Genomic DNA, 26,385 nt, shown 5'->3' with positions numbered 1-26,385 from the left:
GGATTTATTTTTTACATCCATTTTAGAATAAGGCTGTAACATAACAAAATGTGGAAAAAGTCAAGGGGTCTGAATACATCTGAAGGCACTAGCAATAGGCTATAATACAGAGACCTACATATATCACACACACCCAACTCTCTTATACCTTCCCAGTCATTGCAGGTATCTGACTGTATGTTACATCACAATACAATGCAACAGAGCAACAAACCATATGTCCAGAGTTAAATATGCAAAATGTACTGCATTTCAACTGAGTTGCTACTCTTTTATGGCCACAAAATGATCAGTGATAAGTGAATTGTTGTGCTTAATGTTTGCTTAAAGTTTTGAAAAATTAGCCATTTTAATGATCTGTTTAGATTTCTGTGCTTAGACTTGTGAAAATGTACCACATACTTGAGGAAATTGCTCTAACTTCATAAAACAAAACGGTAATATGTTTATCTTTTAATCATGTTTATTTCCTTCCTTATTTCCTTTCCTTCCTATCTTATGAAAACTGCACTTCAATTGAAAAGTTGTCCATTGTGGCACATGTATTTGTGTAAATATAACCTATCGGTCTCATATGAACAAAAAATATTCTGATTGGGCTCCTGAGTAGAATGGATCACCCTTTTTAATTTAACACAATGTACAGGAAATTGTGTACGGTGCCAAAGGCCTATGTATATCCAATATGAAAAACATACTGCATTAAAGCTGATCCCCCACAAAAAAAATTGAAATCAGAGTGCCGTTTAACTGCAGTATGCTGCAAATACTGCATCCAAAATAACACTGTTTTTTTTACTACAGTAATTTTGCAGTGTAACTGCAGTATTCTGCAATTACTGCATCCAAAATAACACAGTTGACTGCAGTTACTATATTTTTACTGCAGTTTCAAAACTTCAATGTTTTTTGTAAAATAATAAATTATAAGAGTAGACCTACACACACAACAAAACATTATTGACCATTTAGGCTTGAAAAGAAGAAGAAAACTCACAAAATATCTTATAGAAATACTTTACATTATTGTTTGTATGATAACGTGTACAAAATGTATTATGATAATTGTGCACATTTTCCATCATAAAAAAAACAACGTATTATCAATTTACAAAGCATGCAGGACGGGACTCTTATTCTGAAGTAGCCTATTCCAAAAATCCGTGACCTGAAGTGTTAAGTTATTCTTGCCTGTTTCACAACGGTATGTGTCCTCACCAAAACACTTCAAGTAAAGAGTGGAAACGGTGCAAATAGTAACGAAAACCACTGACAGCAAAAGCCTGTACACTTCATTTTCTACCGATATTCCTGGGAACGTTACAGATATCAACACAACGTTTCGCCGAGGACTCTAGTCTTGTCGAATGTATAGATTAGCGAAAACTTAATCGTACTGCAACGTTGTTTCCCTCCCTGTTGGACTGTAGCTGCTAGCTAGCCTAGCTGGCTAATTCCCTGTATCCGTTCTGGTCGGGGCTGCATCGAAATGTCCTGCTGCCTGTTCGAGTACTGTCGGGTCCAAGAACTCAAAGCAGTCCGGGAGTTCTTGTTCCAGAGCCAGCAAAACAACAATTCCTCGGTGGACAAGAAAGGAGGTAGCTAACGCTCAGCTCTGGGAGAGAGAAGTTGCTGTTTATAACCAACTTGTGTGCTTGCTTTTCAAAAAGAGACTGCACACGTTAATGTTTTAGCTATGGGCGAAGTCACCTATCATCTCGTGTCTGCAGAATTTGCCAGCTCTCGAAGTCGCACTTTTTGTTCGTGTTCTAGTTGTTAGAAATGCCAGGGGCACGGAATGTAAACAATGCATCTCTTTAAATCCTTGGCCTGTCACATAATGAATAATATAATTAGAGATTATAGCAGTTAATATGCGCAAGGTGTAGTGATGGTGAGCCGGAGAGTTGCTTCGCTCCGCTGTGACAGCGGGATGCAGACAGGGATGGAAAGAAAGAGGGGGGAGTTTTGCCCTTTGTCGTATGCAATGAGTCATCCTACAGGAGGGCATTTTAACAGATTACTGCATGATACTGGACAAAAGAAGACACGCACACAATCCACATGCATGCTCTTAACCCTGAGCCTGTGTGCATGCATGTTTCAGTAAGACCATAGCAACAGGCGTCTCCTTGGCTGTCAATAGGAGTTCTGTCAATAGCTCTCCTCCCACTCATTGATATTTATAGCATCTCTAACTTCATCAATTTTCTCTCTTGGGTCAAGGGAATTCTCTTGTCCTTCATGCTCTTCTCTCTCTGTTTTCTCTGTTAGTGTGACCCCACCAGTTTGAAATATGTTGTACAAGTGTGTGTGTGTGTGTGTATCATCACCTGGTCTGAATAAATGTTCAACTTTATAGCCTTTATAAACTGACAATTGATTCTGGATTGCACCTTCAAATAATTTGTGAATTCCTTCCTCCCCCTCAGAGAATGAGCTGGCCTGGGATGACTCCAACTGGGGGTCATGGGATAACCCTGAGGCCAAAGAAGTTGGAAGTGGGGAAACCACGGTCAGTTTGTCTGTCTCTTACACTCTTGTTCTCTGTAGTGGCGATTCCCTATGAGAAGCCACTGGCACAGGAGAGAGCTATCCATAACATGTCCTCAAATCAGGTTTCCAAACATTAATCTTTTTGGCTGAAGTTCCAATTTATTGCGCATATATAAATAGCTTAAACACATTCCTATACTAAAGGTGCAGAGATGCATTCTATAAGCTGTATCTGTGATACGGTAAGAACTGTACGTGCTCTCCTCTCACCTCTGCTAACCCTGCGCTATCCCTACCCGGTCACCTGCGCTATCCCTTCCCGGTCACCTGCGCTATCCCTTCCCGGTCACCTGCGCTATCCCTTCCCGGTCACCTGCGCCATCCCTTCCCGGTCACCTGCGCCATCCCTTCCCGGTCACCTGCGCTATCCCTTCCCGGTCACCTGCGCCATCCCTTCCCGGTCACCTGCGCCATCCCTTCCCGGTCACCTGCGCCATCCCTTCCCGGTCACCTGCGCTATCCCTTCCCTGTCACCTGCGCTATCCCTTCCCGGTCACCTGCGCTATCCCTTCCCGGTCACCTGCGCTAACCCTTCCCGGCCACCTGCGCTAACCCTTCCAGGCCACCTGCGCTAACCCTTCCAGGCCACCTGCGCTAACCCTTCCAGGCCACCTGCGCTAACCCTTCCAGGCCACCTGCGCTAACCCTTCCAGGCCACCTGCGCTAACCCTTCCAGGCCACCTGCGCTAACCCTTCCAGGCCACCTGCGCTAACCCTTCCAGGCCACCTGCGCTAACCCTTCCAGGCCACCTGCGCTAACCCTTCCAGGCCACCTGCGCTAACCCTTCCAGGCCACCTGCGCTAACCCTTCCAGGCCACCTGCGCTAACCCTTCCAGGCCACCTGCGCTAACCCTTCCAGGCCACCTGCGCTAACCCTTCCAGGCCACCTGTGCTAACCCTTCCAGGCCCTTCCAGGTCACCTGCGCTAACCCTTCCAGGCCACCTGCGCTAACCCTTCCAGGCCCTTCCAGGTCACCTGCGCTAACCCTTCCAGGCCACCTGCGCTAACCCTTCCAGGCCCTTCCAGGCCACCTGCGCTAACCCTTCCAGGCCACCTGCGCTAACCCTTCCAGGCCACCTGCGCTAACCCTTCCAGGCCACCTGCGCTAACCCTTCCAGGCCACCTGCGCTAACCCTTCCAGGCCACCTGCGCTAACCCTTCCAGGCCACCTGCGCCAACCCTTCCAGGCCACCTGCACTAACCCTTCCAGGCCACCTGCGCCAACCCTTCCAGGCCACCTGCGCTAACCCTTCCAGGCCACCTGCGCTAACCCTTCCAGGCGACCTGCGCTTACCCTTCCAGGTAACCTGCGCTTTCCAAACACCTGAAAGTACCACGTTCATCTCTACAAACAATAGTACGCAAGTATAAACACCATGGGACCACGCAGCCGTCATACCGCTCAGGAAGGAGGCACATTCTGTCTCCTAGAGATGAATGTACTTTGGTGCGAAAGTGCAAATCACCCCCAGAACAATAGCAAAGGACCTTGTGAAGATGCTGGAGGAAACCGGTACGAAAGTATCTATATCCACAGTAAACGAGTCCTATATCGACATAACCTGAAAGGCTGCTCAGCAAGGAAGAAGCCACTGCTCCAAAACCGCCATAAAAAAGCCAGACTATGGTTTGCAACTGCACATGGAGAAAAGTCCTCTAGTCAGATGAAACAAAAATGGAACTGTTTGGTCATAATGACCATCGTTATGTTTAGAGGAAAAAGAGGGAGGCTTGCAAGCAGAAGAACACCATCCCAACCGTGAAGCTCAGGGGTGGCAGCATCATGTTGTGGGGGTGCTTTGCTGCAGAAGGGACTGGTGCACTTCACAAAATAGATGGCATCATGAGGTAGGAAAATTATGTGGATATATTGAAGCAACATCAAAAGGCATCAGTCAGGAAGTTAAAGCTTGGTCGCAAATGGGTCTTCCAAATGGACAATGACCCCAAGCATACTTCCAAAGTTGTGGCAAAATGGCTTAACGACAACAAAGTCAAGGTATTGGAGTGGCCATCACCAGTGTCTGACCTCAATCCTATAGAAAATTTGTGGGCAGAACTGAAAAAGTGTGTGCGAGCAAGGAGGCCTACAAACCTGACTCAGTTACACCAGCTCTGTCAGGAGGAATGGGCCAAAATCCACCCAACTTATTGTGGGAAGCTTGTAGAAGGCTTCCCAAAACGTTTGACCCACGTTAAACAATTTAAAGGCATTGCTACCAAATACTAATTGAGTGTATGAAAACTTCTGACCCACTGGGAATGTGATAAAAAAAAATAAAAGCTGAAATAAATCATTCTCTCTACTATTATTCTGACATTTCACATTCTTAAAATAAAGTGGTGATCCTAACTGACCTTGGACAGGGAATTTTTATTAGGATTAAATGTCAGGAATTGTGAAAATTGTGAATGTAAATGTATTTTGCTAAGGTGAATGTAAACTTCCGACTTCAACTGTATACGCAACACATAAACAGGCCAAGACGTCTCCAACACTCTCCTTCTGTCCAGCTCTGTCCCAGTAGTCTTTCTTATAAAATAACGTCAGGGTTTTTCTGGATCAAAAAGGGCAATTGCCTTGGTCTGCCAGGCGGCGCAGCTAAATTGTAGGGAAGATTTTAGAAGCCCCCATCTTGGCGGTGTAGAGACAGTTTAGCAGTTTTAAAGCACATTTCCTGCAATTCTACACACTTTGCCATGGAACTGAGAGAAAATGTTGCAGTTTTAAAGCTAATTTCCTGCAATTCTATGCATTTTGTAACAGAGAAGGCTGTGTTCATTTACTCAAACATAATAACAAAAGCAATACTACTAAATGTATTGTTTTGGGCATTTTCACTGCCTGTCTAGATTTTATTTTGGTGATTGTTAGTTCTCGAAGATTATATTATTTTAAATAATACACTCCCTTAAACGGTTTATTAGGTACACCACCCTGTTCACGAAAACCTTTCACTCCTACAGACAGTGAGTCACGTGGCTGTGGTTTGCTATATAAAACAGGCAGACAGGCATTCAGTTACTTTTTGATTGACATTAGAATGGGCAAAACAAGTGACCTAAGCGGCTTTGAGTATGGTATGATCGTCTGTGCAAGGCAGCACCGATATCTCAGAAACGTCTGGCCTCCCGGGCTTGTCACGCACAACCGTTGTCTAGGGTTTACCGAGAATGGTGCTTGAAATAAAAAACATCTAGCCCACGGCAGTCTTGTGGGGGCAAAAACGGCTTGTTGATGAAAGGTCAAAGGAGAATGGCAAGAATTGTGCAAGCTAACAGGCGGGCCACAAACAGGAAAATAACGGTGCGGAACAACAGTGGTGTGCAGAACGGCATCTCGGAACTCGTCAGTCCTTGTCACAGATGGGCAAACGACTACACTGGGTTCCACTTCTATCAGCTAAAAACAAGAAGAACTAGCCTCAGTGGGCACCCGATCACCAAGACTGGACAATTTAGGAGTGGGAAAAACATTGCCTGGTCTGGCAAATCCTATTTCCTGTTGCGTCATGCTGATGGCAGTCAGGATTTAAAGTAAGCATCATGAGTCCATGGACCCATCCTGTCTGGTGTCAATGGTACTCGGGGGTGTAATGATGTGGGGAATGTTTTCCTGGCACACGTTAGGCCACTTGATACCAATTGAGCAATGTTTCCAAGCCCCAAATAATTAATTCTGTTCTGGCAGCAAAAGGGTGGTCTGACCCAGTACTAGATGGGTGTACATAGTTTATATCTGGTTTTAGTTGTTTAAGTTTACACTGAAAGCGTTTTTCCATCCCAAATGTTTTATTATTTCACTGTTTGGAAAAAAACGAACAAAAAAATGCTTAGGTGGCCCGCCCAAGGATTACAATGGCAGAAAAATCCCTAAAAATCCTTCATTATGCCTTTTGTCCTGTGCACAAAAATCAGATAGCACTCTTCCATAGCCGTCTGTGATCTCTGAGGATTGGTCCTGTTGTGGTGTGTTCCTCAGGGGGTGGAGGAGGATACTGCAGCAGTCAGCGCCCCCTGGCTGCAGGACTGTGTGGTGTCTCTGTCTCCCTGCTCAGACCTGATGGTTGTCGCCAAAGGCAGCAAGGCTGTGTTTCTCTCAGGTATGTCTCCCAAAACACAGACGCTCACGTTTAATGTACACACACGCGCACACATGCACAGACATGACACAGACACACTGCTGTTGATTGTGAGGGGGATGTGTGTTGCCTTTTTCTCTCGTCTCCGACAGCGAGGTGGCAAACAGATGACGGAGGCAGAGAGGGGATGACGCTGGCTGTGTCCTGGAGTGGAACTCTCAGCACCAACGAGGGGTGAGAGAACAGTGCGAGGAGGGGTGGTGGAACCCGGGGGACAAGAGGGAGGAGGGGAAGAAACATGGGGGTGGATGGATGAGACAGGGGGAGAGAACAGGGGGAGGAGGGGTGGGAGAACAGAGGGATGAGGGAGGTGGGGAAGAAACACGGGCGGATGAGAGAGGAATGTGAGGAAAGGACAGAAAGAAGACGTGATTCCAGATTCACTGTGCGTCTCTCTCTCTCTACAGGGAGAGTGTGAGCAACGTCATCTGTATACCTTTGGCCAGCCAGAAGAGGTAAGCCACCTAATGTGTTCACTTCTGTGCACATATCAGTGTGTATCTTAAGTTTGTTCTATTGATGAGTATTAACCTTCTCTCCGTCTGTGTTCAGGAGTTCCACGGGTCGACCAGACTGGACATGTATTGTCGTGGGCTTCTCATCTGGCTATGTACGCTTCTACACCGAGGTATAGCAGCATTTACTTCCGTGACCTGGAAGGCAGAATATCATCAGGAGTCTGGCTGATGTTAATCTAACGGTGGTGTGTGTTTTGTCAGAGTGGGGTCCTACTCCTAGCCCAGCTGTTGAATGAGGACCCTGTCCTGAGGCTCAAGTGTCGTACTTATGAGATCCCCCGCCACCCTGGTGTCACCGAGCAGGTACGACTATGGCACATGTCGAAATACTGACTGCTCTCTTGGCCTGGAGACCAAGGTTCCCTTGGTGACACTTTGTATTTGTGAGTCTCTCTCTTTGTCTCTGTGTCAGCATGAGGAGCTGAGTATCCTTTACCCAGCAGCCCTGGTCACCATCGACGGCTTCAGTCTCTTCCAGTCTCTACGGGCCTGCAGAAACCAGGTGGCTCGAGGTACTGCTGCATGTGTGTGTGTTTTTGTGTCTGTTTGTTAAAGTACTATAGTAGCAGGACAGGTATGGTAGTAGTAGTTGTAAAACTAGTTTTAGTAATGCGTTAATGGTGCTATGGATAAGAGCGTCTGTTAAATGACTAAAATGTAATTTACATAAACAATTTTTGCATTGTCATTTCAGAAAATATCCATAATATATCTGTCGCTAGTAGTGTAATGATTACTTACCCCCCCAGTGTTGTGATTGGCTGTGGTATTCGCCTATTGATTTCTGCCGCCGGAGAGGCATCTGTTGTCAAATTGGGAAGACTGTGTTATCTAGTGGAAATCGCTAAGTCATTTCCTGGTTGCAAAAATTCTACACTGTTCCCTCAATTTCAGTTTATCATTGTGCCTTGTAAATCTCTGAAATATATTTTCAATAAAAAAAAAAAGCTCATGGTAAGTTACTTTCGGTTTTGGTCCACTAGCTTCAAACAGCTGTACAGAGGGTAGTGCGTACGGCCCACTGCCATCCAGGACCTCTATACTGTTACTGTTATTTTATTGTTGCTCTTTAATTATTATTATTTTATTTATTTATTTTATTCTGAAATTTCAATGTAAAAATTCAAAGTAGTCCTATGTTTTAATAGAACCATCTTCTCTATTTGCTGGCTGGGTTCGCCAGAAAGGATGCAGGTACTGACACGCGCACACAAGCTAGTCTTTGACACTTAGCATGGTACCTGTAGTGTGTTTTGTATATTTTGTGTATTGTAGCTTGAGGTGATATACAGTATACTGGAATTCCATACCATTTACTTTTTTCCTCATCTCCTCTTTGTCTCTGTCTACCCTCTCTTCCTCCAAAACCCTTCCCTTTGTCATTATTCTTCTTATGTGCATGTCTTCTTTCTCCCCAGCGGCGGCAGCAGGCAGTGAGGTGGTCCAGCCTCCTCCTCTGGCCTATAAGAAGTGGGGTCTACAGGACATGGATGCTATCGTAGACCACAGCAGCGTGGGTGAGAGACCGGAGGGAGGGTTGGATGGATGGATGGCTACAGGCAGTGGGAGGGCTGGAGGGGGAAGGAGGATGGACAGGGAGTGGGAGGGCTGGAGGGGGAAGGAGGACAGGGGACGGACAGGGAGTGGGGAGGAAGGAGGACAGGGGACGGACAGGGAGTGGGAGGGCTGGAGGGGGAAGGAGGACGGACCGGGAGTGGGAGGGCTGGAGAGGGAAGGAGGATGGACCGGGAGTGGGAGGGCTGGAGGGGGAAGGAGGATGGACAGGGAGTGGGAGGGCTGGAGGGGGACGGACAGGGAGTGGGGGGGAAGGAGGACAGGGGGCGGACAGGGAGTGGGGGGGGAAGGAGGACATGGGGACGGACAGGGAGTGGGAGGGCTGGAGGGGGAAGGGGGACGGACAGGGAGTGGGAGGGCTGGAGGGGGAAGGAGGATGGGCAGGGAGTGGGAGGTCTGGAGGGGGATGGAGGATGGGCAGGGAGTGGGAGGGCTGGAGGGGGACGGACAGGGAGTGGGGGGGAAGGAGGACAGGGGGACGGACAGGGAGTGGGGGGGGGAGGAGGACAGGGGGACGGACAGGGAGTGGGGGGGAAGGAGGACAGGGAGTGGGGGGAAGGAGGACAGGTGGACGAACAGGGAGTGGGGGGGAAGGAGGACAGGGGGACGGACAGGGAGTGGGGGGGAAGGAGGACAGGGAGTGGGGGGGGAGGAGGACAGGTGGACGAACAGGGAGTGGGGGGAAGGAGGACAGGGGGACGGACAGGGAGTGGGGGGGAAGGAGGACAGGGGGAGGGACAGGGAGTGGGGGGGGAAGGAGGACAGGGGGAGGGACAGGGAGTGGGGGGGGAAGGAGGACAGGGGGAGGGACAGGGAGTGGGGGGGAAGGAGGACAGGGGGAGGGACAGGGAGTGGGGGGGAAGGAGGACAGGGGGACGGACAGGGAGTGGGGGGGCTGGAGGGGGAAGGAGGACAGGGAGTGGGGGAGGGGGAAGGAGGACAGGGGGACGGACAGGGAGTGGGGGGGAAGGAGGACGGACAGGGAGTGGGGGGGGAAGGAGGACAGGGGGATGGACAGGGAGTGGGGGGGAAGGAGGACAGGGGGACGGACAGGGAGTGGGGGGTGCTGGAGGGGGAAGGAGGACAGGGAGTGGGGGGTGCTGGAGGGGGAAGGAGGACAGGGAATGGGGGAGGGGGAAGGAGGACAGGGAGTGGGGGGGCTGGAGGAGGACAGGGGAACGGACAGGGAGTGGGAGGGGGGCTGGAGGGGGAAGGAGGACAGGGAGTGGGAGGGGCTGGAGGGGGAAGGAGGACTGGGAGTAGGGGAGGGGGAAGGAGGACAGGGAGTGGAGATGAAAGGGGGAGAAGATCATGAAGAATCGATTGGATGGATACTGGTTGAGTGAAAGTGTAGCTATGTTCTCCAGTCTAACTGTGCTCTCTTTCTGTACCTCACTACACAGGTATAATGACCCTGTGTGTGTTTGACCAGATGAGGAATGCGTCTATCCTGGGGGGTTTCCATGCCTCTGTGAAGGGCAGCCTCCCCGCCATGAGTCAGTACATAACTGTGGGGGAGGACCCTACACAGGCTTTTACTATGCCATAGAGGTGTGTGTTTGTGTCTGGCTGCTGTCCATCATTTTCTCACCTCACACATGTTTATTTATCTCTGAGAGAAAGTTGTAGTTATTATCGGCTAAGAAAACAGTCAGCATTTGTTCAGACCAGTAGCAGGGATTCCTGACTTTCCTATTCTCTCTCCCTCCCTCTAGGGCAGCTCTCAGCCTCTCCTCTCCCACGTTGCTCTGGCTGTGGCCAGCAAACTCACATCGGCCTTATTCACCGCCGCCAGGTGTGTATTTCTCAGTGAATGTTAGGCTCGGGCGGTATACCATGTATACCGGGGTATTTTGAAATACCCACGGTATGATTGTCAATACCCTCACGGGGGGTGGGTGCTATGATTCTGCTTATAACCATGAGTTTAAATATCTACGATTTCCTCCAGCACAGGGCTCCGTCTATGCATTTGGTTTGCCGTGTATTTTTCCTCTCCTTTCCCTTCTGTCTCTTCTCACTCTTTCGTCTGCATTGCCTCTGTACCCTTTCTCTTTCATCTAATTTTCTCTCTCTCTCGCTGTCTCTCAGTGGGTGGCTGGGGTGGAAGAAACAGAATGAGGAGGAGCCAACTCAGAAACAGAAGCCTAAGGTGGAACCGGCCACGCCCCTGGCAGTCAGGTGACAACACGTCCCTCTTATTAGAAGAACTATGAAATTGTTTAATCTGCACATTTACTCTGACACAGTCAACTTGCCTAGTTACCTTACCACTTTCACTTGTTTTCCATTTCTAAGTGAACTGATTACCTAGCCCATCCTCACCCTGTCCTTCCTCTCTGTCCCGGCCCCAGGTTTGGTCTCCCAGACTCACGGCGTCATGGGGAGTCCATCTGTCTGTCCCCCTGTAACACTCTGGCTGGGGTCACGGACGACTTTGGCAGGGTCATGCTGCTCGACGTGGGGAGAGGCATCGCCATCCGCATGTGGAAGGGTGAGAGGGAGAGAAATAGTTTCCCTTTGACACTCAACAGTAACAAGAGTTTATTTTTATTTTTATTATAAAGACAGCAAACATTGTGTAGGGTTTAGTTTTTGTTGAATTGGATAAAGGCCCTGGTTATACATATAGTTCTAATCTAATTCTGACTGTCTCCTGCCCCAGGCTACCGGGACGCCCAGCTGGGGTGGGTACAGGTGTCTGAGGGGAGGGGCGAGTCCTCCCCGTCCGCGCCCCTCCCACGGCGCCATGCTCAGTTTCTGGTCATCTACGCCCCCAGGAGAGGCATCCTGGAGGTGTGGGGCACACAGCAGGGCCCCCGAGTAGGAGCCTTCACTGTCGGGAAACACTGCAGGTACACACACACACACACACACACACACACACACACACACAGTTCTGATTTAAAGCAGTTGTAACCATTCCCTTCTCTTGTGTGTGTGTGTGTGTGTGTCAGGTTGCTGTATGCAGGCTACCGGCTGATGGGGGTGAACAGTGTGACCAGTCAAGGCTGGCAGCTCCACACACAGCAGGTGTGTCTGTTCGACCCTGCTACTGGAGCACTACGCACTGTCACTGTCCCCTTCCATCTGGCCCTCAGGTGAGTACATACACACACTTTGTATCAGGGGTACAATTATTTGAACGTGAAAAGCTATTTCGAACACTGTGGTCTCTCGATTGTCATACATGGCAAAGATACACACGCAAAACAGCGTTGACTCCTGTTTCAGTGATAAGAAGAGTGAGAGAGCAAAGGACCTGCACCTGCTGAAGAGACTGACCACACTACTGAAGAGCAGAGAGTTGGAACCAGGTGAGATGGAGGGGGAACATGAAGAGGTTGAAGGAAGCCCTTTACAGAAATATTTCGACAGGGCAAACGATGAGCTCTTTCTTACCTTTGACCTTCTCTCCTCAGATTACCTGGAGAGCGAGGCCCAGCGTGTACTGCTGGACATCAAACACCCTGCCATTAAGAAACAGGTCAATGAGCACACACACCCAGACACAGATGAGGGGGGGGGGGTCAGCACACCCAGGGAATGTCGTTTCTTATTACTTGCTGCTCTCTGTCCTGCCCTTTAGGCCCTGGAGTCTCTGCTAGCCAATAAAAATGCTCCAGTCTCCTGTCTGACCAACATCACCCGACTCTTACTGGCCAGTCTCAGGGGGAAAGGTACTGTGCGTTTCTGGACATTCATTGAGAATTAATATCAAAACCATGTTTTTGTACAAATGTGTGTGTGTTGTCCCTGCAGACCCTGAGGCGGTAGATGAAGCATTGCTCCAGTTGTGTTCCTCCCAGCTGAAACTGCTCCAGCTCTACACTGACATCCAACAGCTGCACTCTACTGTGGAGGCTAGCACAGATGCACACACTAAACCTGTGAGGGCAGAACCACTACGCATTCACACGCATTTTGTTCTTCTATCCTCGTTGGGATCTAAAATTCATTTCCATTCAAAATCAAATTTACCCTTCCCATAACCCTAACCCGGCAGGTAGCCTATTGGTTAGAGCGTTGGGCTAGTAACAGAAATGCTGGATCGAATCCCCGAGCTGACAAGGTAAAAAATCTGTCGTTCTGCCCCTGAACAAGGCAGTTAACCCACTGTTCCCCGGTAGGCCTTCATTGTAAATAAGAATTTGTTCTTAAATGACTTGCCAAGTTAAACAAAGGTTAAATAAATTAAATTGAATCAAGAACCCCTTAGCCTTAATTTAATTCTAAACTTAACCCTAACCCCTAAGTTTAAAATAGCGTTGCCCTCGTGGGGATGTGGAAAATGTCTCCATGAGGGAGAATTTTCCTTGTTTTATTATCCTTGTGGGGACTTTTGGGGATTTTGTATTTATTATGGATCCCCATAAAGGCAGCAGCTCCTCTTTCTGGGGTCTGGCAAAATTAAGGCAGTTATACCATTTTAAAAACATTACAATGCATTCATAACAGATTTCACAACACACTGTGTGCCCTCTGGCACTTACTCCACTACAATATATCTACAACACAAAATCCATGTTTACGTGGGTGTATAGTGCCTATGTTATCGTGTGTGTGCATGTGTTTGTTCCTATGTTTGTGTTGCTTCACAGTCCCCGCTGCTCCATAAGGTGTATTTTTTTATCTGTTTTTTAAATCTGATTCTACTGCTGGCGTGAGTTACCTGATGTGGAATCGTGTTCCATGTAGTCGTGGCTCTATGTAGTACTCTCCTCTCCCGTGGTTTGTTCTGGACTTGGGGACTGTGAAGAGACCTCTGGTGGCATGTCTTGTGGGGTATGCATGGGTGTCTGAGCTTTGTGCTAGTCATTTAAACAGACAGCTCAGTGCTTTCAACATGTCAATACCTCTCACAAATACAAGAAGTGATGAAGTCAATCTCTCCTCCACTTTGAGCCAGGAGAGAATGACATGCATATTATTAATGTTTCCTCTGTGTACATCCAAGGGCCAGCCTTGACAGTCCCTCTTTGTGGCACCTGCCTACACGAATGAACAGTAGTCCTGGTGCGACAAAACTAGAGCCTGTAGGACCTGCCTTGTTGATAGTGTTGTAAAGAAGATAGAGCAGCACATTATTATGGACAGACTGTTGTCTCTATTGTATCAATGTTTTTACCATCACAGTTTACAATCCAGGGTTACTCTGAGCAGTTTAGTCACCTCACCTTGCTCAATTTCCATTTTATTTATTACAAGATTTAGTTGAGGTTTAGGGTTGAGTGATTGATTTAACCCAAATACAATGCTTTGAGTTTTAGAAATATTTAGGATTAATTTATTCCTTGCCACCCTGTTGGACACCAACTGCAGCTCTTTGTTAAGTGTTTCAGTCACTGTAGTAGCTGATGTGTATAGTGTTGAGTCATCCACATACATAGACACACTGGCTTTACTCAAAGCCAGAGGTATGTCGCTAGTAAAGATTTGAAAAAAGTAATGGGCCTAGATAGCAGCCTTGGGGAATTCCTGATTTCTACCTGGATTATGTTGGAGAGGCTTACATTAAAGAACACCCTCTATGTTCTGTTAGACAGGTAACTCTTTATCCACAATATAGCAGCCATAACGCAGACTATGATCAATAATGTCAAAACCCGCACTGAAGTCTAACTAAACAGTCCCCCAAATCTTTTTATTATACATTTCTCTCAGCCAATCATCAGTGCTGCATGCTGAAAGCCTGTTGTTGGTCAAACAATTCTTTTTTTTGAGGCAGTAAAGGGGGCTTTACTATTCTTAGGTAGCGGAATTACTTTCACTTCCCTCCAGGCATGAGGGCACACACTTTCTAGTAGGCTTAAATGGAAGATGTGGCAATATCGTCTGCTATTATCCTCAGTAATTTTCCATCCAAGTTGTCTGACCCCGGTGGCTTGTCTTGTCAATCATTTTTTTTCACCTCTTCCACACTCACTTTATGAAATTCAAAATTACAATTCTTGTCTTTCATAATTTGGTCAGATATACTAGGATGTGTAGTGTCAGCGTTTGTTTCTGGCATGTCATACCTACAATATGTTTGCTAATCTTGTCCATTAAAAAAATGTGGGTCCCCACAAGGATAGAAGAACCAACCCATACACACATACACACCCTAAACCTGTGAGTACAGCATTCTGAACTACTCTTCTTTTCTCTCTTTTCTTCCTCTTCCTATCCAGACGGAGGTTGCCGGTGTAGAGGAGGAGCTAGCCCGTGTCTCCCTCATCCTGCAGCGCTACACCGAGCTCACCTCCGGCTCCCGCCCCTCCGTCTCATTTGCCCAGGACTCCCCTGACGCATCACTTCCTGTACGCGGCTTCCTGTCCCAGATGGAGTGTGAAGGAGAGGAGATCAGGGTGGTCCCAGGGCCTGACGCAGACTGGACACAACTGGGTAGGAGGAACACACACACACACACACAAGTCACATTACCCCTATACAAATCTACCTCAATCACTCCAGTATCTCTTGCACATTGTAAATATGATATTGGAACTGACTGACCCTAAAAATGTATTCTTGCTTTCTCGTGTTATTTTTGTATCTTGTGTGTTTTTGTTATACCTTATTATTTGTAGTATTACATTGTTATTGATTACTGCATTGTTGGGGTTAGAGCTAGCAAGAAAGGCATTTCACTGTACTTGTGCACGTGACATTGAAAATGTGTAAAATTGCAGGAAATTAGCTTTAATTAAAACTGCTACATTTTCCCTTCGCTCCATGGCAAAATGTGTAATTGTGCCCGTGACATTAAAACGTGAAACTTGAAACCTATGAGTATAAAGGGTAAGACTGTGTTGTTGTTTACCCTGTAGGGAGCTTTCTGTTCTGGGGCTGTCTGATAGGAGAGAGCCCTCTACAGAAAGTCTGTGACACACTACAGGAGACAGGCATCAGCCCACAGCATTTACTGGTGAGGAGAGGGAGGGTGGTACGGCAAAAGGATGGGAGTGTGACGTGCACTAATATCCATTCTGCATGCAGCACATGCTTTTTACCTGTGCTTCAGTGCAGGGACATTTCTTCATCTGCCCAACTGTATGTATTCATCCATCTTTTTTGATCCGTACCTCCAATTCAAGGAAGGGGAGATTTGGGTATGGGAGGAAGAATAGACTCAAATAGACAACATGGATGAGTTACATTTCCTTATGTGTGTGTTCTTTCCCTCAGTCTCTGCTGCTGAGTGTATGGCTGCACAGAGAGAAGGAAGTATTGAAGAAACCAAAGGCCGTCAGACACCTACACACACTCCTCACTGCCCTCAGCTCCATGAAAGGTGTGCGATCACATCGTATTTTGTAAGGTGGTCTGTGCTGTGATACAATTGAGTTAGCAGTTGGGTTGTGGTTAGATAATAGGTAGTGGAGTCCACAGGAGGCTAGTGGCACCTTCTTTGGGGTGGACAGGTTTGTGGAATGGTATCACACGTGTGGTTTCGAAGTGTTTGATGCCATTCCATTTGTTCTGTTCCGGTCATTATTATGAGCCATCCTCCCCTCAGCAGCCTCCTGTGGTGGACTTCCATTGACTTTCAGAGACGTCTCTGTTTCCTCCTCTCCTTAGGTGCGGTGGAGTCGTCGTGGGACATGCAGTGTGTCTCCCCCTGGTGGCAGCAGGTGCGGTCTGCGTGTGTCCAGTCACACAGTGCTGCTGCTGCCCTGCTGGCTGCAATAGTGGCTCACCACGCTGCCAAGGATAACATCACCAGCCTGGCCGAGACTAAGGTAACACACACACACACACACTGATGTGTGTGTGTGCTTCATCACTGACTCTGTGTGTGTGTGTGTCAGTTTCAGTCAGAGTGGGAGGCGGTGTCGTTGGAGCTGGAGCAGTGGGCGGTGTGTGTGAGACAGCTGGAGGACGTGCTGGCCCTGCAGACGCTGCTGTGTGTGGCGCCTCTTAAAGGAACACCAGGGGGCGCCACACCACACTGCTCAGTCAAAGCCCTGCTGGAGGGGGGCCGAGGTACTGAACGAATACTTAACCTCTCTGGGATATTCAGGACGGTAGCGTCCCACCCCGTCAACAGCCAGTGAAAGTGCAGGGCGCCAAATTCAAAACAACAAAAATCTCATAAATAAAAATCCAAGTGTACAAGTATTTTACACTATTTTAAAGATACAATTCTTGTTAATCCAGCCACAGTGTGATTACAGCAAAAGCACCACAAACGATTGTTAGGTCACTACCAAGTCACAGAAAAACAGCCATTTTTCCAGCCAAAGAGAGGAGTCACAAAAAGCAGAAATATAGATAAAATGTATCACTAACCTTTGATGATCTTAATCAGATGACACTCATAGGACTTCATGTTACACAATACATGTATGTTTTGTTCGATAAAGTGCATATTTATATCCAAAAATCAGTTTACATTGGCGTGTTATGTTCAGTAGTTCCAAAACATGTGGTGATTTTGCAGAGAGCCACATCAATTTACAGAAATACTCATAATAAACATTGATAAAAACATAACTATTATACATGGAACTTTAGATAAACTTCTCCTTAACTTGTTATGGCTGCAATCCCCCTATCGGGATAAGTGTCATCAACACCGCTGCATTCAATAAATATTACTACAAATATTTATATTCATGAAATCACAAGTGCAATATAGGAAAACACAGTTTAGCCTTTTGTTAATCCACCTGTCGTGATGTTTTACAGCAAAAGCAATCCAAGCGTTTGTGTAAGTTTATCGATCGCACGATAAAATATTAAGTACATTTAGCATCAGGAAGCTTGGTCACAAATCAGAAAAGCAATCAAATTAATCGTTTACCTTCGATCTTCGAATGTTTTCACTCACAAGACTCCCAGTTACACAACAAATGTTCCTTTTGTTCCATAAAGATTATTTTTATATCCAAAATACCTCCGTTTGTCGCATTATGTTCAGAAATCCACAGGAAAGAGCGGACACGACAACGCAGACGAAAATTCCAAATAGTTTCCATAATGTCCACAGAAACATGTCAAACGTTTTTTTATAATCAATCCTCAGGTTGTTTAAAAAAAATATAATCGATAATATATCAACCGCAAATGTCTTTCACAGTAGGAGAGGGAAAAGCAATATCTATCCAAACTCTGTTGCGTGAGCAAAACTCATGTGACCACTTGACGCGACGTTATCGTTCTAACTCAATTTTCAAAATAAAAGCCTGAAACTATGTTTGAAGACGACACCTTGAGGAAGCGATAGGAAAAGGAATCTTGTTCATATCCCTTTAAATCCAGCAAAGGGAGGCTATGGAACATGGAGTTTTCAAAATAGAAGCCACTTCCTGTTTTGATTTTCCTCAGGGTTTTGCCTGATATATCAGTTCTGTTATACTCACAGACAATATTTTGACAGTTTTGGAAACTTCAGTGTTTTCTATCCAATACTAATAATAATATGTATATATTAGCAACTGAGACTGAGGAGTTGGCCGTTTACAATGGGCACCTTTTCATCCAAGCTACTCAATACTGCCCCTGCAGCCATAAGAAGTTAATGCAACCGCTGTGTCAGATTTTTTAAAAACTTTACGGAAAAAGCATACCATGCAATCTGAGTACGGCGCTCCAAAACAGCCAAAGAGATATCCTCCATGTTGTGGAGTCAACATTAGTCAGAAATAGCATTCTAAATATTCACTTACCTTTGAACATCAGAATGTACTCCCAGGAATCCCAGTTCCACAAATGTTTGATTTGTTCGATAAAGTTCGGAATTTATGTACAAATACCTCCTTTTTGTTAGGGCGTTTGGTAAACAAATCCAAACGCACGTGCAAGTCCAGCCGAAAAGTCCAAAAAGTTATATTACATGTCGTAGAAACATGTCAAACGAAGTATAGAATCAATCTTTAGGTTGTTTTTAATCATAAATCTTCAATAATGTACCAACCGGAGAATTCCTTTGTCTGTAGAAAAGCAATGGAATGCAAGCTAACTTTCACGTGACCGCTCGTGGAAATCTGCCAGACACCTGGCTCAATCCCCTCATTCGGCCCCACTTCACAGTAGAAGCATCAAACAAAGTTCTTAAGACTGTTGACATCTAGTAGATGCCTTAGGAAGTGCAACATGACTAATATCCCACTGTATCTTTGATAACCTATAAACCTCAGATTTCCCACTTCCTGGTTGGATTTTTCTGAGGTTTTTGCCTGCCAAATGAGTTCTGTTATACTCAGACATCATTCAAACAATTTTAGAAACTTCAGTGTTTTCTATCCAAATGCATTTTCTTGCTTTTATGGCTGAGTAGCAGGCAGTTTACTCTGGGCACCTTATTCATCCAAGCTACTCAATACTGCCCCCCAGTCACCAAGAAGTTAAGAAATACTATAAGAAATAAAAAAGGCTGTGGCTGCGAATCCGTAGGTAAATGCCCCTTTCCGCCCCGTCTCACTAGAACCCAATGGAAAGATCCGGATCACGTTCTGCGCATGTGTTACTTGGCGCACAAATTTGTGTGTTCACCCTCCCTTCACTTTTCTCACTGTCAATCGTGAATGATATAATTATTTTTCGGAGCGAACTTTTGAGCAGATGGTGTTAACAAACTGCAGCATACCTGTGTTTTGATTCAATCAAAGCACATGCATTATGTGACCAAAAGTATGTGGACACCTGGTTGTCAAACATTTCATTCCAAAATCATGGGCATTATTATGGAGTTTGTCCCCCCCTTTGCAGCTATAGCAGCCTCCACTCTTCTGGGAAGGCTTTCCACTAGATGTTGGAACATTGCTGTGGGGACTTGCTTCCATTCAGCCGCAAGAGCATTAGTGAGGTCGGGCACTGATGTTGGGCGATTAGGCCTGGCTCGCAGTCTGCGTTCCAATTAATCTCAAAGGTGTTCAATGGTGTTGAGATCAGGGCTCTGTGCAGGCCAGTCAAGTTCTTCCACACCGATCTTGAGAAATCATTTCTGTATGGACCTCGCTCTGTGCACAGGGGCATTGTCATGCTGAAAAAAGAAAAGGCCTTCCCCAAACTTTTGCCACAAAGTTGGAAGCACAGAATCGTCTAGAATGTCATCGTATGCTGTAGCGATAAGATTTCCCTTCACTGGAACTAAGGGCCTAGCCTGAACCATGAAAAATAGCCCCAGGCCATTGTTCCTCCTCCACCAAACATTACCGTTGGCACTATGCACTGGGGCAGTTAGCGTTCTCCTGGCATCTGCCAAACCAAGGTTCGTCTTTTGTACTTCCGAAGGGTGAGTCATCACTCCAGGAACATGTTTCCACTGCTCCGGAGTCCAATAGTGGCGAGCTTTACACCACTCTAGCCGACGCTTGGCATTGCGCATGGTGATCTTAGGCTTGTGTGTGACTGCTCGGCCATGGAAACCCATTTCATGAAACTCCCGACGAACAGTTATTGTGCTGACGTTGCTTCCAGAGACAGTTTGGAACTCGGTAGTGAGTGTTCCAGCCGAGGACAGACTATTTTTACTTCGCTATGCGTTCAGCACTTGGCGGTCCGATTCTGTGAGCTTGTGTGGCCTACCACTTCGTGGCTTAGCTGTTGTTGCTCCTAGACATTTCCACTTCATAATAACAGCACTTACAGTTGACCGGGGCAGCTTTAGCAGGAAAGAAATTTGACGAACTAAGGTGACATCCTATGACGGTGCAACGTTGAAAGTCACTGAGCTCTTCAGTAAGGCCATTTTACTGTCAATGTTTGTCCATGGAGATTGCATGGCTTGTGTGTTTGATTTTATACACCTGTCAGCAATGGGTTGTCCAATTTTAAGAAGAAAAAAATATATATAGCGTATTTTTGCCCAGTGGCGCGCGCTGTGGCCGCATGAGAGAGAAATGCCACCATTCACACGGCATCCTGAGATCTCATAAGAAATGGCCGGCGAAACAATGTCCGTAGGGGGAATAGCAGGTAAGTGAGAGTTGAGGGTGTGGGGGTGGTCTGACGGTAGAAACTATTGGCCAGTCTCAGTTTTTTGCCATGTACTGCCTGCTTCTGAGTGATTGAATCGGGGAGAACAGGGCGTGGCTGGGGGTCCCTGATGATCCTCTTGGCCTTCCTGCGGCACCTGGTGTTGTAGGTGTCCTGTATGGTAGGTAGTGTGCGCCCAATGGTGCATTCGGCTGCACGTATCACCCTCTGAAAAGCCGTGCGGTCCACGGCGGTGGAGTTGCTGTACCAGGCTGTGACGCAGCACGACAGTATGCTCTCAATGGTGCTCCTGTAGAACACTGAGAGGGCCCACGGGGACAGGCAGAATTTTTTCAGCATCCTGAGGTTGAAGAGTCGCTGTCGTGCCTTCACTACGGTGTCCTTGTGGTTAGACCATTTCAGCTTCATTCCAATAACGGTATACTATGCTATTATAAATTGTCACTGTGATCTTGCAGATATTGATTCAGCTTTGATCTACCGGTAACTATTAAACGAGCACCATTTGCCAGAGTAGCCTGTTCTCTCTCTGTTCTCACAGAGACTGTGTGTAAAGTACAGAATCCAACATGCGCAGAAGCTTCTAGACCTTTAACCCCCAGGAAGAAAGATCTAGAAAAGTCAGATCCGCAGCCACTTTGAATAAAAAGCCCATAATCCTTACCTTAAATCCTTGAAGGAATCTCAGATCTGAGAGGCTGGGTATTGGTGAGAGTGGTAAAGTGAAACTTTGCTTTCACCAATCCAATCACATGAACAGTAGATCCCCCCCCCCCCCCCCCCTTTTTCTTTATTCTCTCAGGTGGTATAGCAGACAGTGTGGCTAAGTGGGTGTTCAGGCAGGACTTGGCCCCTGAGCGGCTGAAGGACATGCTGCAGAGGAGGGGGGAGGCCCAGAGGACAGAACAGCCCTCCCAGCCAGTGCTGAGAGAGAAAAGCCAGGAGGATGCAGACTTCAATAGGGCAGCAGGTGAGTGGGTACTCTATGGTCGCTAAACTGATTCCTCTATAGGAAGTGTGGTTGTTGTATTAAAGAGTGTGTTTTCTGTGTTCCTCCAGAGCTGCTGGTGTCTGTGTGTCAGCGTTTCCCAGACTCCCTCTCTCCTGACCTGCTCTTTGCCCACTGCTGCTGGGAGTACGTGGTGCAGTGGAACAAATACCCAGAGGTTTGGCTCCAAACAGTACCAGCACACAGACACTCACATCTATACACATTTCAGTTGAATGCATTCAGTTGTACAACTGACTAGGTTATCCCCCTTTCCCTTACAGACACTCACATCAATACACATCTATATACACATACACACACACACACACACACACACACACACAGTTTAAGGTGTAAAATCTAATGTTTTCTTCTCTCCCTGAAGGAGGGGCGGTATCTGTGTTGTGCAGTGGAACACCTGAAGCTCGTCTCTAGTCCTCACATCCAGCTGGGTCAGACAATACAGAATCATATTTAATATTCACGCTGTGTATCCCTTGGTTTGTACTAGAAGAGTCTTTCTCCTGCAGGCATCTCCTCAATGATGTGGAACACGTTCATCGTTAAACGTTTCTCAGCTGCTGCTTTCCTTATGGAGAAGGTGAGCAGCAATTTCTTTTTTTGTGTGTGTTTGTATGTGAGAGAGTTCTGATGCATGAAACGTCCCGATCATAATTATTTTTTATAATGCCCTTCACTTTTCAACTGAAGTCGATAAAACTGACATTTCACTTGTGTAGAAATATGATTTTACATTTAGTTTGGTCGAAGTTGTAGGGTTTTCTGCAGACATCAGCTGAAATGTACCAATATATTTGCATAGCTGAACATTTTCACGCTATTACAACTGTCACAAGATTAGTATTTCATAGAGTGGGACTCAAATGGGTTCTGTTTTCAACAGAACAGAAAACTGGTGTCCTATATTTTTGTTTCATGAAAGATTGTTTGTGTTTCCTCTCCACAGGTGGGGAAGGCCCCTAAAGACCGCCTGTGTCGACGGGTGAGCAGAGCCCTGCTCTATTCAGCTACACGTCTACCTCTCTGATTGGGACTTGTTGAGCTTGGGCTGTGAATAGACGTGCACATAGCGGTATATAACATTGGTGGTGTCTCTGTGTGTATTCAGGATGTGGGAATGGGAGACGGTGCCACGACATCATTCCTGGGATCCTGTGTTGCGCTGCTACAGATTCTGATGGAGGTACACACAAATAGATGGATGGATGCATACAGTTAGGCAGATTAACTGCAGCACAGGTAAAAAGCATGTGCTGCATGCAAAGTGGATATAAGTACAAGAGGATTTGTCACAGCAATGATGTACCATTCAGGGCTCGAAATTAAGGGCTTCCCGTCTTCCCGGGCACAATAAAAATACAAATAAATTCTGTGATAGTTCAAAACAGACGTTGGGACGGTTCTAAATAGAAGTTGGGGGACCATAGGCCAGAAAAATATAAAATGCATACAACAGTGGTTCCATACTAAAATGTTTAAGCACAAAGACGAGGCTGCTGAAACAGATCACAACATTTAGCTTAAAAGTTGCTAAACTATGAATAATTCACATTACAAGAGCAGCAATGTGTTCACTCCTCTCAGCCATATGCGTGAATGTTCCAAAATGTTACTACGGGAGAACAGCATTCCCAAACGTGCAACTGATGCGAGAGGTTTTTAAAATGCGATGGATATTTGATTTATTTAACCTACTAAAATGTACAAAAAGTGATGTAAGTGGTGGTGCTCAGAAAGGTCAAGGCCACCATTCTTTATTATTCAGAGGGAAGGTGAAGCAGAGAAAGTGAAGGCTGGGAACACACACATTCTTTATTGTATAGGCTATTGTTGTTTTAATGGGGCAGCTGTTGGTGGAATGTAATGTCGCTAACATAAGTTTATTCAGTAACCAGTTCACAATAACATAGTTCTCTCTTAGATAAGATGCTCAACATTTTTTTCTTAAATAAATAATATAGACTGTATCTGTCTCAGAAATACACACACACACAACAAAATCACTGCAAATGACCTAGACCCATGTTGGCATATCAAAAACATTTAAAAAAAAAATAGTATTTTAATTTTGGGATAGTTCAACTTCAGTTTGGGACAGTTGAAATTGCACTTCGGGACGGTGAGGAAACAAGTTAGTCGCAAGCCCTGGTACCATTGCTGCAGCATTGAAAAATTACTTTTGAACTAAAGCATTTGTAGATTGATAGTGGCAAGTGAGGCTTTTCCTTGGTAACTCTGAACCCCCCCCCTCTCCTCCAGGCAGACTCGGGGATAGAAGAGGTGACCCCTCCAGAGCTGTGTGTGGAGGAGGTGTGGGGGGGAGCGGAGGGTCCTGCCTCCATAGTAGAGTTAGCCCTGGAGCAGAGGGGAATCCACTACCCCCTTGTACAACACCACTGTCTCCTGGCCACTCTACTACACACTGCTATGACCTTCAACCTCCGGGTCAAACCACTCAGTCTGTTCGACAGCAAGGTGAGACAAACACATGTGGCGTAAACCAAAGAGTACACACATGCATAACACCTACAGTATACTCACTGCAAGTCTTTCCTTCCAGGGTAAGAGTGCCTTCTTCAGAGAGTTGGTGTCCATCCAGCTGATGCCCAGCGGAGATATGGACCCTGGACTGGTCTCTCTTAGACAGGAGTTCCTTCTCAGGGTGTTGACAGGCTGGGTGAAGACCCAGAGTGAGGCAGGGATGGCTCCTGCATCCACCCGGCTGGACCTTGACTCAGGGGACGAGAAGTGGCCCTCTCTGTGTCTGGACCTGGGGACCCTGCTGCAAGTCAACCCAGACATCCTGCGCAGACACCTGGTGTGTGAGCTGTACAACCACGGCCTGGACCCCCGGGCAGAGCAGGTAGGTAGTCATAAACACCAACAACTCCCTCAATACAAAATACATGTTACATTATACACACATTAATCAAATTATTTATGATCACTCAAAGTATATTAAAAAAGCAGAAGCTAGCCTGTGTGTGTGTGTGTGTGTGTTATCTGTCAGGTGATGTTGGAGGTGGAGGATAAGGACGTGTTGGGTTCTCAGCTGTTGGTTCTAACAGGCCAGAGGCTGAGCTACTCCCTGCTTCACACCCAGACCCAGACCAAGCCCGCCATGGAGCTGCTGGCACGCCTCCCCCCCACACTCTGCACCTGGCTCAAGGCTATGGTGAGACCAACCTCTGTGTTACCTTACAGCATGCTAGAACAACTGTCTCAGGGTGATTAAAAGCATCTCTTAGCCTAATTCAACCCCCTAGTGTTGCCTGGTTTACTGATGGTGTTTGTATTTATCTCTGCGTGTGTGTGTTATCCCCAGGATCCCAGTGAGCTGGGGTGCCTGTCGGTGCCCCTGAGCCAGACCAGCAGGCTGGTGAGCCGCCTCATAGAGATCCTACCTGAGAACCACGGCCAGTACAGCCTGGCACTACACCTACTGGAGGCTGTGGAGGTCTTGCAGGGAGAGGACTGAGTGAAAGGGGGGAGGAGAGCAAGAGGCTCAGGAAGAGAGATGGCCTGTGTGCAATTCCGTTCCTGCTGTCATTGCTAGCATCCAGGATAGGAGTGAGAGAGTAAACTGTTGAAGTAGGAAATATATAGGATTATACAACTATCATGTACAGGAAGGAGATGTCAGGGAAATGGCCACCCTGTTTGAGAGGAGGCTCATGTGTTCAGTTGAAAAAATGTAATTGTAAATGAAAGAGAGGGAATTGTTTTGTTTGAAGTCTGCATTTCTGAAGGGGATATGCTATATGAGCATGGTGTTATATATCCATTTGTTTTTGTCACTTCCGACTTATTTTTTAAAACTTTGTCTGTCAGCTATACCTAGCAGCCCCTGTACTGCCCATTCTAACAGACTTAACAATCCAATCAAAGGGGGTTGCAGGGTGTGTTTGTGTGCCATATCATTGTTTAGTAAGCATCCCTTTCTCTTCACCTGTCCCTCAGATGAGTAATGATGATGTATGATAGACAGAATGGATGATCTGGTTATTTATACACGCTGCAGTACTGTACTAGCTGTGCCTGTACCCTCTGTACTGTTCTACACCCTGGCTGAGGAACCCCACTGGGGGCAGACGGAACAGACTAAATGCTCAGCATGGTCTAGCTTTGGTCTCTTTCTCTCTGGGTCTGGGGTAAGAGCAGTCAACGCTGGTCATGGTGGTACTTTCCATTCCGTATTCTCTCCGGACCATTCAGGTAGACAGACTGTTTATAACGTTTTGTACAGTAGCTCACTGACCTCATCCAGAGGGTGAGGGGAATCACCGACTATTTGATTACTGTAAGGTAGCGCAATTCCCAACATACCATATCTGGCTTCCATGTGTATTATGTTGGTCAATATTCAAACTAAAGTAAATAATTCTTTATTTAATGAGTTTGGTATAGGAGTATTATACAGAGGTTTGCATTTACAAGTAAAAATATGGAAGAACAATTACCCAAAACCATAATCATCATAGTTTGTTAACGTCTTAGGGCTGAAATCCCGTTAACGGGATCGATATGACAACAGCCAGTGAAAGTGCAGGGCGCCAAATTCAAAACATCAAAAATCTCATAAGTCCTCAAACATACATGTATATCTTATACCGTTTTCAAGGTAGTCTTGTTGTTAATCCCACCACAGTGTCCGA

General features: G+C 46.5%; 1 protein-coding gene across 1 annotated transcript; it reads left to right on the top strand.

Annotated features, from left to right (window-relative positions):
- The first annotated feature begins 1,186 nt into the window (after window positions 1-1,186).
- Window positions 1,187-26,123, top strand: LOC109903914 (rab3 GTPase-activating protein non-catalytic subunit-like). Its single transcript, XM_031788304.1, is given in 34 exon segments — window positions 1,187-1,598; window positions 2,433-2,515; window positions 6,541-6,661; window positions 6,793-6,874; window positions 7,108-7,155; window positions 7,253-7,328; window positions 7,420-7,521; window positions 7,631-7,730; window positions 8,637-8,735; window positions 10,197-10,307; window positions 10,310-10,344; window positions 10,509-10,588; window positions 10,885-10,974; window positions 11,148-11,287; window positions 11,459-11,648; window positions 11,751-11,894; window positions 12,028-12,110; window positions 12,216-12,280; window positions 12,383-12,473; window positions 12,556-12,683; window positions 14,967-15,180; window positions 15,606-15,703; window positions 15,964-16,069; window positions 16,357-16,761; window positions 21,521-21,688; window positions 21,778-21,884; window positions 22,095-22,161; window positions 22,240-22,310; window positions 22,677-22,712; window positions 22,839-22,913; window positions 23,990-24,205; window positions 24,291-24,593; window positions 24,741-24,905; window positions 25,056-26,123. Coding segments are annotated over 34 exon segments (4,161 nt in total). The 5' UTR covers window positions 1,187-1,489; the 3' UTR covers window positions 25,209-26,123.
- Window positions 26,124-26,385: the final 262 nt, after the last annotated feature.

Source organism: Oncorhynchus kisutch, linkage group LG14, assembly GCF_002021735.2.
Source record: "Oncorhynchus kisutch isolate 150728-3 linkage group LG14, Okis_V2, whole genome shotgun sequence".
NCBI classification, from domain to species: domain Eukaryota; kingdom Metazoa; phylum Chordata; class Actinopteri; order Salmoniformes; family Salmonidae; genus Oncorhynchus; species Oncorhynchus kisutch.
The sequence above is the reverse complement of the archived record's forward strand: the minus strand, read 5'-3'. Positions and strand labels throughout refer to the sequence as shown.